The sequence below is a fragment of the Prunus dulcis genome, chromosome 3, assembly GCF_902201215.1.
Source record: "Prunus dulcis chromosome 3, ALMONDv2, whole genome shotgun sequence".
Classification (NCBI taxonomy): domain Eukaryota; kingdom Viridiplantae; phylum Streptophyta; class Magnoliopsida; order Rosales; family Rosaceae; genus Prunus; species Prunus dulcis.
The window spans coordinates 17,054,534-17,067,839 of NC_047652.1; the positions used below are offsets into that span (position 1 = coordinate 17,054,534).

Genomic DNA, 13,306 nt, shown 5'->3' on the forward strand with positions numbered 1-13,306 from the left:
GACCAGTTGGTAATGGCAGTGAGTTCGTTCTCTTGCACTTAAGTTCGAATCAACGTTTTCGTAAATTAAATTAATTTAGAATAAATTATCGCTTGTATCAAAAGTCCATATTGAGCATCTAAGTGAGTACCATGATACAAGTATTACCAAAAAGGAGTCATTCTATAGTGAGGGCCTTATATATGGCCCTTAGGTGAGATTATATCTTTAACTATTGAATAATTAATTTAATTTAACAGTTAAAGATAAGATCTCACCTAAAAGCTATATACAAGACCCTCACTATACAATTCTTGTACCAAAAAGAAAGAAAAAAGAAAGTTTTGAAGGAAGTTGAGCTTAGGCAGCTTTACGTGGGTGTGTATATAAAAGTTGACGACCCACCAATGGATTATGGATGGTCCACTGCTTTAGAGAAAATGTTTTGGTGGATCTTTCTCAAGCAGTGTGGGTAGGTCCAGTGCAATTTTGTAAAAGGCTGCAAAATGAGCATGCGGCGTGTCCAATATAATGAAGGAATGAATTGGAACTCAAGGAATATCTAGCTACCACCACTACTAAGTTGGGATTTTAAGTTGGTTTATTAAGGCTACTTTTTTGGGGGAAAAGAGCTCGAGACAAAGCTTGCATGTTATGCTATGGGTTTTATTTTTTATATGAACGATATTGGGGAGGAAGGAATCGAACTTAGGACCCTAAGTGCAAGGGGGTAAAATATGGAGCCAGAAAATTTGAGATGTTAAGGTGGGTTGGGCCTCCAAATGGTTCGGGTCCTACGTGCGTGGGAATATATATGGGCTTTATTTTCTTGAAGTCTACCAACATAACCTTAAACAAATTTACGAAAATATGTGTATGCATGGTTTTTATCCTTCTCAAAACCATTCATAAAAATTTACAAATGCAGTAGAGGATCTGGGAATTCAAACCATAAATGCAGTTCCCTATGGAGAGCGGAAAATGCAGGGGTGATCTTTGGTTCCAGGAATAAATAGTGAAACCATTCTTCAACGAAATGCTCACAGAGCTTCTAAACCAATGATTATCCCCTCTTTCCCTAATAACCAACATAAGACATCTAAAGCAAATGAAGAAATGCTTTTACTATCTAAACTATCAACTCTCACTCACATCACATACCGATGCTCAAATGAATTATTACCACAAAGCCTTTCCCTAGCATTGGTCAGTAGTAACACAAGCACATTAATCATTTCCCTCTCTTTTCAACTTCTGACATGTCAACAAGAGAACATTTCGTAAACATACGCAGCACGCACGCAAGCACACAGTCCTACACTACATATATATGCCCATGATTTTCTCATATTAGAATCCTCTGAGATGAGTGCCAGACTTTGTGCTAGGACCACCAACAGTGTTTCTTTTCAAACCCAAACCACTCAAAACCAGTAAGAGTTTGCACATCTAACACCAAAATCAATTGACAATGCAGCTGCAATTGCCTCGTCTAAGCCTATCGGAACCATCAGTGGAAAGAAATATGCAAAAATGAGTAGTTAAGCGCAAACAATGTAATCACACCATGTGTCAAACAACATAAAGTTCAAACTTGCTCCAAAACTACATTCTCAGGAAAAAAATCTAGTCAAAACCTAGGAATCCTCAGTAGATGGTTGGTTCACACCAACCTTCTCCAACAACTTACTGAAAGATGCAGGTGGACAAACTTGATACTTCACTTTCCCAGAAGGTGAGCCGAAAACCTCAGCCAATTCAAGCTTCTCCGGAGTGAGACTTGTGCTGTCCATGGTTTTACTGAGCACCTTCAGTGCTAGCTGAACTCCCTCTTCCCTAGTCATATCATCCTTGTAATCCTGTTTAAGCATCGATTGAGCCGCTTAGTTGTTCGCACCAATCACTGCAGCCTTCCAGCCAGCATAGTTTCCACTAGGGTCACTCATGTAAAGTTGAAAACCGAAATTCTTGTCCCAACCCGCGAACAAAAATGAAACACCAAAGGGCCGGAGACCACCAAACTGTGTGTAGCCCTGCTTAGTATCACAAAGAGATTGAACAAGCTGCTCAACGGGCATTGGTTCTTGGTACGCAAACATATAGCGCTGAGCCTGGACCCGAGCAGTGTTTATCAGGATGTTGGCATCAGACATTATGCCAGCCACAGCACATGCAACATGGTCATCAATCTTGTACATTTTCTCAGTGGAAGTTGTGGAGTGGAGGAGTTTGGATGTGACTTTCTTCTCACCAACTAAGATAACCCCATCTTTTGACAAAATCCCAATTGCAGTACCCGCATTTCCAATGGCCTCCATTGCATACTCAACTTGGTAGAGACGACCCTCAGGGGAAAAGATGGTTGTACGGCTATCATATCTCCTGGACATCTTTGATAATAACTGTGAAGGTTTGTGAAATAATGGTATTAAATTTTATCATTTTTTTCTTCTGAGATAATGGTATTCAATTTATATAAGATGAAACAAGGGAAACCCAGAAATCCAAATATGAACACAGTTCAAAATTCCAACAGCTCAAGGTTTTCTACAATCCAACAAAGCCAAATAGCATCAATTGAGTAGCATACATATGTGAAATACTGAAAAATCACAAATCAGATGCAATAAATATTAAAATTAATAATAATCACAAGACGCAAATTAAAAATGAACTTGGCCGAAATTGAGACAATGTAAGCAGCCCCATCGCACAAACTAATTGAAATGACAATCATACAAGAATACGGGTCTTACCCAGTTTCGCTTGCTCTCTCTTGGTTCAGATGCTTGACAAATTTTACGCCTTTTGCCGCCTACTCAGCTCCCAGCTCCCTATTCTAGTATTCTTCTTCTTCTTCCTCCTCAAGAAATAACCAAGGCTTTGTTTGCTCTGGCATCCGGGGCTCCGAGTAGGGGCCTTTGTAGAAATTGGGTCAAAACTCTGAGGCCGAAAGTATCGGCCTTTTTTTACACGGGTAGCCCAGACGTTGTTGCTTGCGCAGGTAACCCAATAATATTCAATTGTCTAGGCTCAACTATTTCAGTGGACCGGAGTGTTTTTTCGGTCGAAAGTGGACCGGAGTTAAGTCCAGATATTTGAGGTAAATCTTTTAGCAATTTTCTTTTGGAGAAAAAAGAAAGGGAAAAGGCCAAAGGAGAGAGAAATTTTTTAAAATAAGTCAAAATGGACAAAATTGCCCTTATTTATTTTTTGATTTTCTAAGGAATCCTTTACATTTACATGTCTTTTGTTTGAAAGTTGAGAGATTTTTCTGTATTTTTCAAAAAATTTTTGACTTTTTTCAAAAGTAAAAGTTTTTTTGTGGCTAAAACCTAAATTTATTTAAAAGTAATTGGGCCTTAGGCCTCGGAACCAAGATTTTATCAATCTCATGAGTGATTAGCTAATATCAATTATTAATACTAGCCCCTGAGCATGTGCCAATTGATTTTATTTTTTGAATTAAGAAAATATAAAACGGGTAGTTATGTTCTATAAAAATAGGACCTATTATTTTATTTTATTTTTTTAATATAAAAAAAATGTAAATTTACTATATTATCCTTATTTAATTAATAATTTCAATTCTCAATTCTTAATTATTATCCTCATTTAATTAATAATTTCAATTCTCAATTCTTAATTATTATCCTCATCGAAGTGTTGCCTTGGCTGCTGCTGAATTGGTTTATATAGCTAAAATGTTTAAAGACATTGGCTTCTTTCTAGGCACTCCTCCTCTTCTCTGGGTGGACAATCAACTGCTATTTCTTTGGCTTCTAATCGTGTGTTTCATACCAGGACTAAACACGTGGAGGTTGATTATCACTTCACACGAGAATTGGTGCAAAATGGTTAATTAGCTTCCTGACATTTTTACAAAGTCTCTATCTTCCTCTCAATTTGTGTATCTTCCATCCAAGCTTTCAGTTTGTGACACTACCTTCAGCTTGAAGGGGTTGATAGAGATATCTCCACATCTAATCCTAGCCTTTCATCACAGAGTTGTTAATTTCTGTTTAGCTTTATTTTAATAAATTGTAAAGCTGTCATTAATGTACATCTATATTATTACAAGTGTATATAAACAATTCAATGTAATCATTATTGTTTAATGAAATGGGAGTACAATTTTAGTTTTCTCACAAAATATTGAAGGAGAATTAGGTGGTGGAAAAGTCAAGAAGTAGAGGATTAGTGTCAGGACTTTTAGGCCTCAGGAAAGGGTACTGAAGTTGACAATGAGTAAGAGATTCTTTGATATTAGCAAAACTAACATGACAAACATTCCAAATGTTGGGATTTTGGGTGACTGATTTTGAAATTAAAATGTTGTAGTGGTGACGTTGTCGAAAATGTTAGGTGAGAGAATAACATATCATGTATTTTTCATTCATTTTCTAGCCATCTCTAAATTGTTTTTTTTTTTTTAATAAAAAACATTAACAACATTACATGTAAAACTTGACCCCAAAAATAAATAAATAATTACATGTAAAACAATTGAGTGATGGGGGCCATTGCATTATTCCCTTTGGATTTATGCATGCAGGAGCTAGTAGGCTTCGTATTTATGGGTGGAATGGACATTATTGGACGACCTTAGGTATGCATATACGGTAAAACGTCCAAAATCCATAAAGTTGGGGACGTACGTGGTGGTGCATGCATGTTGGTAGTTGATATTGATATTTTATTCCCACCCAAAATATTACAAACGAATGCAGTCAAAAAATAACTCAAAACCAGCGCGTCACGTGCTTCTGCAGACACAAACTAGTAAGCAATTCACAGAGGACATAGCCACAGAGGGGGAGCAGATCGATGCAAATTATTAAGTTCTTCTTTAAGCCAAAAAACTCAGCACCGACATGACTTAATAATTAAGATTACCACAGTATATCGATCTGATACACTATCAGATAAACAAAAAACAAAACAACAAATTACAGAAATTGATCCCTCAAGAAGTAGTTTTCACTTCCAAGCTCTCACATGCTATTAATTATTAGCTGACACATATTATGCTAATTAATTAAACCACAGTGACCACTAATTGGGATATTTAGAACTGTGCTGAGGTGATGATCAACTTCAACTATGCAGGGCACTGGAATCCAGAGGGTGGAGTTTTCCCACAGTCAATCAGAACCTGAAGAGCGATGGGGATGATGATGTTGATGTTGAGAAGCTTAGCCTTGATGGTGGTGCAAAGGCAAATTGCAGCATCCAAGTCCACCAGCCCTTGAAGCACTGGACAGCATGCATCCTTGGCACTGCTGCCAATTCCAATGTGAATGAGGCCACCCAACACATCCACACAAGCTCCCAACTTGAGAGTGTCGATGGGACACGTGTTCTTTGGTGGTGGTGATGGGGTTGGCACTGGTGTTGGTGGTGGTGGAGGAGGACATGGTGTCTCAGTGGGTGGAGGAGGCTTAACTGGCACAACTGGGGTAGGTGTTGGTGTTGGTGGGCTTGGTGGTACAACAGGTGGTGATGGTGGTGGCTTAACTGGTACAACTGGGGTAGGTGTTGGTGTTGGTGGGCTTGGTGGTACAACAGGTGGTGATGGTGGTGGCTTAACTGGTACAACTGGGGGCTTGGGTACATAGGGTGGTGGGGGTTGTACAACTGGGGGCTTGGGTACAAATGGTGGGGGTTTTACAACTGGGGGCTTGGGTACAAATGGTGGGGGTTGTACAACTGGCGGCTTGGGTACATATGGTGGTGGTGGTTGTACAACTGGGGGTTTGGGGATGAAGGGTGGGTGCACAATTGGGGGTTTAGGGATGAAGGGTGGGTGCACGATTGGGGGCTTGGGGATGAAGGGTGGGTGCACAATTGGGGGCTTGGGGATAAAGGGTGGGTGCACAATTGGGGGTTTGGGGTGGGGTGGTGGTTTGACAATAGGAGGCTTGGGGATGAAGGGAGGTCTCACAATAGGTGGTTTGGGGACAGAAGGAGGTTTTGGTATATGGGGAGGATATACAATGGGGGGTTTGGGGCCGTGTGGTGGTTTGGGTACATGGGGTGGATGAGGATGAGGTGGCTTTGATGGTGGCTTGGGAACATAGGGAGGCTTTACATGAGGGGGATGGGGTGGTTTTGATGGTGGCTTGGGAACATAGGGAGGCTTTACATGAGGGGGATGGGGTGGTTTTGATGGTGGTTTGGGAACATAGGGAGGCTTTACACGAGGAGGAAGAGGTGGTTTTGATGGTGGTTTGGGAACAGAGGGAGGCTTTACATGAGGGGGATGAGGTGGGTGTTTAGGTGGTTTAGGGATGAAGGGTGGCTTTACATGAGGAGGCTGTTTGGGTGGCAAGTGTGGAGGGTATGTTGGTGGTGGACAGTAGGAGTTAGCAAGAGAAGTGAGCAAACTACCCAAATTCACAATGAGGACTAAGAGCAAAGCCAGGGTATAATTCCCCATGTTCAAAACTCCACAACCCTCAAAAGAGTTGGGTTGTTTAAGACCGGATATTGAAACCCAACACCATGCAAAAGCCTTCTTATAGAGATATGGTGAGACATGTTGTGAGTGAGTATGTACATAAGAGAGAGAGTGAGAGAGAGAGAGAGAGAGAGAGAGAGAGAGAAAACACAATCCTGTACCTTTCTTTGTGGTACCAAATAAAGATATATAAAACTATTAATCTCTGTGCATAATTAATTAATTTGTCAAATTGCCAAGATGCACATTGAATTGAGGTCTCTCCAAACTCCAAACTCCAACTTGATCAGTATCAAATTCACCACAAACAAAAGGGAGGAATTGAGTCACTTTCTTCCTTTACATTCAGAACCAAGTAGGGCACTGCAATCACTGACTTAATCTGTAGCCAAAACTATTCAGCTTTTAAGGAGAAAAGGATCAAGAAAACGCGGTTTTGTGATAGAGGCAAGTTTTAACATGTAGTGAGAGCCTAGCAAGTGACTATTCAACCCGTGATTGGGGTTTTGATGCCAAGCCACGTGTGAGGCTTTCATTGACAACATTTTCTTGCATTAAAAAATTCTAAGGGGACAAAAGAGGCCTTAGACTTTTTCTACTTAAAGCACATGGTTTTTCCTTTTCTCATTTTTTGGGGGTTTTCTCCCGAATAGACGAGTCCATTAATGCTACAATGTTTTAGTCTAAGAACTATTCCTATATGAATAGACCTGTGCAATTGTATTTGAGTGTCTGTTATCTTAATTTATTATTTTTTATATAAACGATATTGTATTTTAATTTAATTCATATTATAAAAAAAATTATTTAAATTCAAATATAAAATGAAGAGCACATTTGTTCTAACCAACTTAATTAAGTCTATGTGTGCAATTATTTTTTACAATTAAACAACTCGATTTGATGTAGGAATTTTCCTTGTACAATTTAACTTGCTTGCTTTGCCGCTTGCAATTTCATTTCAAAAAAGTATATACATAGCCTAGCCATCATGTCTTTCAAATCAACAGCCCATCATAGGGCATCTTTTTAAAATGAGGGTAATGCTGGCTTCACATGCAGCTGCACAATAATTTCAAGAATTATTAATCGTACCTAGCATTGTTAGCAAGACATTTAGGGCTGTAATTATGTGAAAAGTGATGTTCGCCAAATCAATTATATAGGGAGAACTTACTGCAAACAACTCTGTGTGGAACCCATCTACTTGTTCTTTGTTTTTTTAGGTCTGAAGTCCATCTACTTGTTCACTCCACGCCATTGAAGTGTAGTCTATCTAAAATGGTAAGGGTGCCCTAGTTTAGGCGTAAGTACTATGTGCAGGGTTTTGGGTTTTGGGTTTTTCTTTGTAGACAAAAACATAGACGTATCATATCTACATTGTTCTGACTATTGAAAAATTAGGCAAAGGGGTAATGATTATGCCAAAATGAATTTCAACATCACTTTCCACCGACAAAATTTCATTTGCTTATATTGAAGCTCGTATTGAAATTTATTAATTTTAACAAAGTTAGAATATGTCATTTGTCACGTAATTTGGTGAATAAACTTTTTTTAAAATCTTTTGGTGCCTCTACAATATTAAGGCATCAAATAGTGCAAAATCATGACATCTTATTTCAACGTTCATTAACAGACCTTCATACAATCAAGGCATCGGATGCAAGTAGGGTGGTAGATTTTTTCCCCTTCTCAACCCAATAATATGAATTAAGACAATTATATGTGGAACACAATAACACCGCTTTTAATCATTCTATCTAAAAGGGTATATGCGACAGCTGGCCAAGAGGTATATTCCATGTACACAAAATGTTACTTTCAACTACATGCCAATATTTCTACAGCGAAAATTCCAATTCAAGATGCAAAGGGAAAATGAAATGTGATGTACTAGCTGTAGTGTCTGTTTGGATAGAAAGAAAAGAAAAGAAAATTCATTTCTTGGAGAAACCAGAAATTGAGTTTGTCGTCCTTATTTTCGAAGTGTCGCAATCAAGTTTTTTTGATATATTGATGAGTCATCCGTTGTAGAAGAAATGGCATCCATCAAAACCTGCCACCATAAAAATCCATGCAAATCCACTTGTTAGAATGACATGAAGTCACTTGTGCAAAGCGACATATGAATTTAAAGGGAGATAAAGCCGATGTAATATATGTAGGGTCAGGCTGAGACTACTTTGTCTCCAAATCTTTAACCAAATCTAATTTAACACCAATTATTATTGCTCACTACATCAAGTAAGAAAGATAAAAAGTATTTTTCGGTGTGAATGCATAAACATATCTGTGGATTCTTATTATTTCGATGTGAGCTTACAGCTTAGCATATTAACCTCACTTCATATGAAAATTATTTCCAATCTGAGGTCTAACTTTAAAAAAACAAAAATGAAAATGACTTTGTAGGTCCAAATCAAAATGCAACTTGCCGACAAACACGGGTTTAGTCAAGTTGGTTAGAGTAAATGTGTTATTCTCACTTTGCACCCGATTTCAAATTCCCCTCCTCGTGATTTAGATTAGATCAAAGTAAAACATTGCTTATATATAAAAGCAATATGCAGCTGTATGCAGAAGATTTGGTTGAATAATTGCTCTATATAAAATAATAGGTACAGTACCTTGATTATCTTTTTTCCAACAACCCTGTTCCCTATATCTTCCCATTGTTTATATCATAATCAATCAATTAATTGATTAACACCACCAAACTCTTGATACCTTCAGCAAAGACACGATATTTTCTACCCAACATTTAGTTTGTTGTTTGAAGAAAAAGAAGAAGGAAAAAAAAAAAAAAACATTTAGTTTGTCAGATCATATCTTATAGCATGAGTGTTATATTTAAAACTATATAAGAAGGGACAAAATTTGGACCTACTTGGATCAACTGTGACAATCATGGCAGTCCCTCCAAAATCACAAGTGCCACCGGCAGCCCTGGTGCTCTGCCAGTAGCTGTTGAAGGCGTACGAAGCATGGGACAACAATGTGTCTGGTTTATAGCAGGACCCATTGGGCTGGATTGACTTGCAGTCTGCACCAGACCCACACGCATAGTCCAGGGCCTCTTGGACTATTGGGCCAGGCACGGCTGGCTTGGCCACACACCAGACCGCCCCAGACTGTGGTGGCTTTTTCTGTGGAGGGCTCGTGGGCCCTGATGGTGGAGGGTAAGCTACAGGCGGGGCCAAGGCTGGTGGGCCTGGGACAGGCTTGGGTGGGGATGGAGGATTTTTGGGTGGGCTTGGAATTGTGGTGGGTGGGCCAGGTGGGTGAGGGGTGGGCCCATTTGCAGTTGGTGGTTTTGGGATGGGTGAGCAAGTGGGTGCAGAAGATGAAGGGGAGGAGGAAGATGAAGGAGTATTTGGTTGAGGTGGGTTTTGGGAAAATGGTGGATTTGCACAGTATGGAGGAAGAGGAACATTTCCAGGCAAGGGAAGTGGTGCCAGTGAATCAAAGGGTGGGAAAGAGAAGGGAGGACTTACCTCTAGTGGCTTACCATTTGAGGAAGGCAATGGTAAATCTAACTCTAAGTGATTTATTGCTTTCAGCTTCTTCTCTAATTCTGTGTCTTGGGATTTTAAGAATTGTGCAAAAATTCTTGCATCTGCTCTAAAACAAAGTCACATAATAAGTTGTTAAAATTGTTCAAGTAGTGTGTCTTTGGAAAACCCAAATAAATAAATAAATAAATAAATTGTTGCTTACCACATAAAATGGAGAAAGTTGTGAATGAAATGGAGATGATGGCCAATCTCATGTAAGACATTGTGGGCTGCATCTCTTGAAAAGCCAATGTGATCAAAGGCAAAATACCCAGAAGAAGCTGACTGAAAATTTTGTGCTTATTTAATTCATCCCTCAATCAAACACTTGGGATAAGTATATATAGGCAGATGCTTAGGCAGGCCAGAGATGTGTGGGAGTGGTAACAAAAGGCGGTGGCCATAAAGGAAAATTATCAACATAGAGAGACTAAAGGAGATTCCTGTGTCACAACTTTGTAGCCTAAGACTCAAAAATAGTGTAAGATATACAACATGCAGAGGATAAAGGTGAGGGAGAGAGAGACTAGAGAGTTTTGGTTTTGGAGAGGTGTACAAGAAACTTTTCTCCCTTTTTGCATCTTCCTTTGAATATATTCTTGCTTGGCAGTGGAGAAATATGAACAGTGGAGTTTTCTGCACTTTTATTTGCTTGCTTTCCACTCAAAGTGAAACAAACTTCCATTCTCTCTCTCTCTCTCTCTCTCTCTCTCTCTGTGTATCAGGCTCTACATTTCTCAGGAATCTATTAACTTGTTATTAAATGGTTCCTTGGGATTAATATTCCAAAATAGTTTAACATCCTTTCCTGCCTTAGCAATCATATTTCACACACTAATGCATGTTTTTCAGCTTGATGTGGTATTAGTTGAACTTCAATATTACAGAACTCTTGGTTCATGCTCATCACTGAACCTGAAACCTAGGAGTTTTTGTTTGGGAATGTAACCAGGAAGATCAAAATATACCAAACTTGGGAACGAGAGAGCTGCATAAAACTTTCGCTCATCATCAAAGCTAAATGTGTCATCGTAGTTTGAGCATATTTCTTACTCTCTATATATTTCATTGCAGACACACAAGACTTTCAGTTTTAACTAAGAACAACTAAAAAGCCCACATGAACTCCTTTGCTAGAATTTGCTGAAAAAGAAATTGTAATCTTCATTAAGCAGGCTTACATAGGTAAATAAATTGTGTAGCTCTTATTCTTGTTATTAACTGTTAAATTAAAATCTCCATGTCGTCCTGTTTTTTTTTTTTTTAACTGTTTGGCAACACCACTTTGCCATCCATAAACTATAACTATTCTTCTCCCTAAGGGAATTTTACTAGGAAATTACCCATCTGGTATGTAAATCATGTTTCAGAGTTCACATTTAAACACAACCTTTAAACTTGGACAATAAATTATAGGACCGTTGCCTAGGGGTGGGCACGGTTCAGTTTGGACCGGTTTTTGCCTCAAATTAGAACCGATCCGGTAATATTCATGCGGTTTGGTTCGGTTCGGTTTTAATTAAAAAAATTCAAAAACTGTCCGGTTCGGTTTGAACCGGTTTCGGTTCGGTTTGAACCGGTTTCGGTTCGGTTTTGAACCGGATTATAAAAATTATTTTTTAAAATTGTTTTGTAATACAATTCTCAACTGAAATATTATTATTTTTATTTGAAAATTAACAAATTATTCAATTTCATATAAAAAATAAATATTAAAGTGAGAAAAGAGAGATATTTTGACATTGAACTTGGATAAATATTAAGTTTTTTTTAGTGAAATTAAAAATATAGCATTAAATATAAATATATATTGAAATTATATATTTTTTTAGTTTCACCGATTCGGTTTTTGAAGACATGGAACCGGATCCGAAACCGGTCCAAACTGGTCCGGTTCGATTTTTGACTTTTTGGTCAACTCGATTTTTTTCCGGTTTGGTTCGGTGTGGTTCGGCTCGGATTTTAGGTTTGCCGGTTTGAGTGCCCACCCCTACTGTTGCCAACGACCCGACGCCATCTATAACAAGTGTGGCTTGAACTGTTCTTGAATTTAGAAAGCAAATTTAAAAAGCTCCATTACTTAGCATGTAATAACCCAAAACAAAAAATCCTAAATTTACTATTAATTTATTCTAAAAAAGGACGATTTTGCCCTCGGAATATTTTATTAAGAAAAAGGTGACTTTTGATCAAGAAGGAATTTGACAATTCCACTTACGCCGTTGCGTAGAGCACGGTGAAATGAGTTCGTAGACATGTAGTGGGCCCGAATCAGAGTTGTAACGAGAGAGTTATGGTCAAAAGAGTTTCAGTGGCATAACCATAAATATTTCGAAGTTGGATCTATAAAACCAGCCCAGCTCTCTCTCTCCTCTCGAGCGAAAACTGCCTCACCACCTTCCAGAGCTCGCTGGCGCCGCCTCAGGGCACCATCGGCCACGGGACCGGTGGCGTTCGAACCGCCGTCGAGTCCTCTCCCTTTCCCGATCGGTCCCCCGCCCGCCAACGACCGGTGCTGGCCGAAAAACGCAGGAAACCGTCCGGAGGTCGCCAAAACTTCAATGCCGTCGATCTCCCTCCTCCGGCCACCATTTCTGTCGACCCAGGCACCCGGGACCAGGCAGGCCCGCAGGAAAGACCTTCAGGAGGTCTAGCGAGCTCGGACCAGGAGTGAGTGGACCTTTCTTTCATAAATGATTTTCTATAAATGAGTTTATATAAATGCTTTTATAAATAAGTTTATATGAATGAATTTCATTATTTGATCTTGAATGAGTTTTATTGGAGGGTTTCCGAACATGAATTGTGCCGTACAATATCTTTATTTCTATACTGCTTAGTTGAACATGCTGAAGTTATATAGACAGCAGACTTTGAGATTTATGATACAGAAATAGCAGCCTAGCTTAGATTTATCAAACTACAGTTAATTATCAAACTTTTCTAAAAAAAAAAAAAAAAAGTTTATTTTAAACCACCATGTACCAAGTTATGATAATTACCCTCAGTTGGACCGATGTCTACGGACATCCAGTCTATTTACAGTTATGTCAGTGCACTTGACACTGCCTCACGAGTTTCGGGGACGCTCGGACCGTGAGTGCCAGGATTTGCTGCTCGGCTGACTTGGTGTCCTAAGACCTGCTAGGATTTGCGGCTCGGCTGACTTTGTGTCCCCGAGACCTGCCAGGATTGCGGATCAGGCTGACTATAGTCCCCTGAATTCTGCCAGAGCGGCTCGAGTCGACTTTGTGTCATCGAGACCTGCCAGCAGATCAGGTTGACTATAGTCCCCTGAATTCTGCTAGTT

General features: G+C 39.2%; 2 protein-coding genes and 1 pseudogene across 3 annotated transcripts; all 3 read right to left on the reverse strand.

Annotated features, from left to right (window-relative positions):
• Positions 1-1,520: 1,520 nt before the first annotated feature.
• On the reverse strand, positions 1,521-3,128 carry LOC117622363 (annotated as a pseudogene). The gene is made up of 2 exons (XR_004584972.1): positions 2,736-3,128; positions 1,521-2,381 (listed from the first exon to the last, which is right to left on the reverse strand). The product of XR_004584972.1 is annotated as a proteasome subunit alpha type-4-like (transcript).
• A 1,675-nt stretch (positions 3,129-4,803) lies between these two features.
• LOC117622160 (36.4 kDa proline-rich protein-like) lies at positions 4,804-6,556 on the reverse strand. Its single transcript, XM_034352735.1, has one exon. The coding sequence runs from the start codon at positions 6,416-6,418 to the stop codon at positions 5,081-5,083; it is 1,338 nt and encodes a 445-aa protein (XP_034208626.1). The 5' UTR covers positions 6,419-6,556; the 3' UTR covers positions 4,804-5,080.
• A 1,547-nt stretch (positions 6,557-8,103) lies between these two features.
• On the reverse strand, positions 8,104-10,287 carry LOC117622728 (proline-rich receptor-like protein kinase PERK2). Its single transcript, XM_034353493.1, has 3 exons — positions 10,160-10,287; positions 9,330-10,058; positions 8,104-8,498 (listed from the first exon to the last, which is right to left on the reverse strand). The coding sequence occupies exons 1-3, from the start codon at positions 10,230-10,232 to the stop codon at positions 8,464-8,466; spliced, it is 837 nt and encodes a 278-aa protein (XP_034209384.1). The 5' UTR covers positions 10,233-10,287; the 3' UTR covers positions 8,104-8,463.
• Between the last annotated feature and the right edge of the window lie 3,019 nt (positions 10,288-13,306).

What these genes read in the sequence shown, in the direction of transcription:
- LOC117622728 (XM_034353493.1), bottom strand. Translation starts at nt 10,232, where the DNA reads ATGCAGCCCACAATGTCTTACATGAGATTGGCCATCATCTCCATTTCA. An exon ending in AACTTTCTCCATTTTATGTG is followed by an intron (nt 10,059 to 10,159) that starts GTAAGCAACAAT and finishes GTTTTAGAGCAG; the next exon opens with ATGCAAGAATTTTTGCACAA. An exon ending in GATTGTCACAGTTGATCCAA is followed by an intron (nt 8,499 to 9,329) that starts GTAGGTCCAAAT and finishes TTATGGTGGCAG; the next exon opens with GTTTTGATGGATGCCATTTC.
- LOC117622160 (XM_034352735.1), bottom strand. Translation starts at nt 6,418, where the DNA reads ATGGGGAATTATACCCTGGCTTTGCTCTTAGTCCTCATTGTGAATTTG.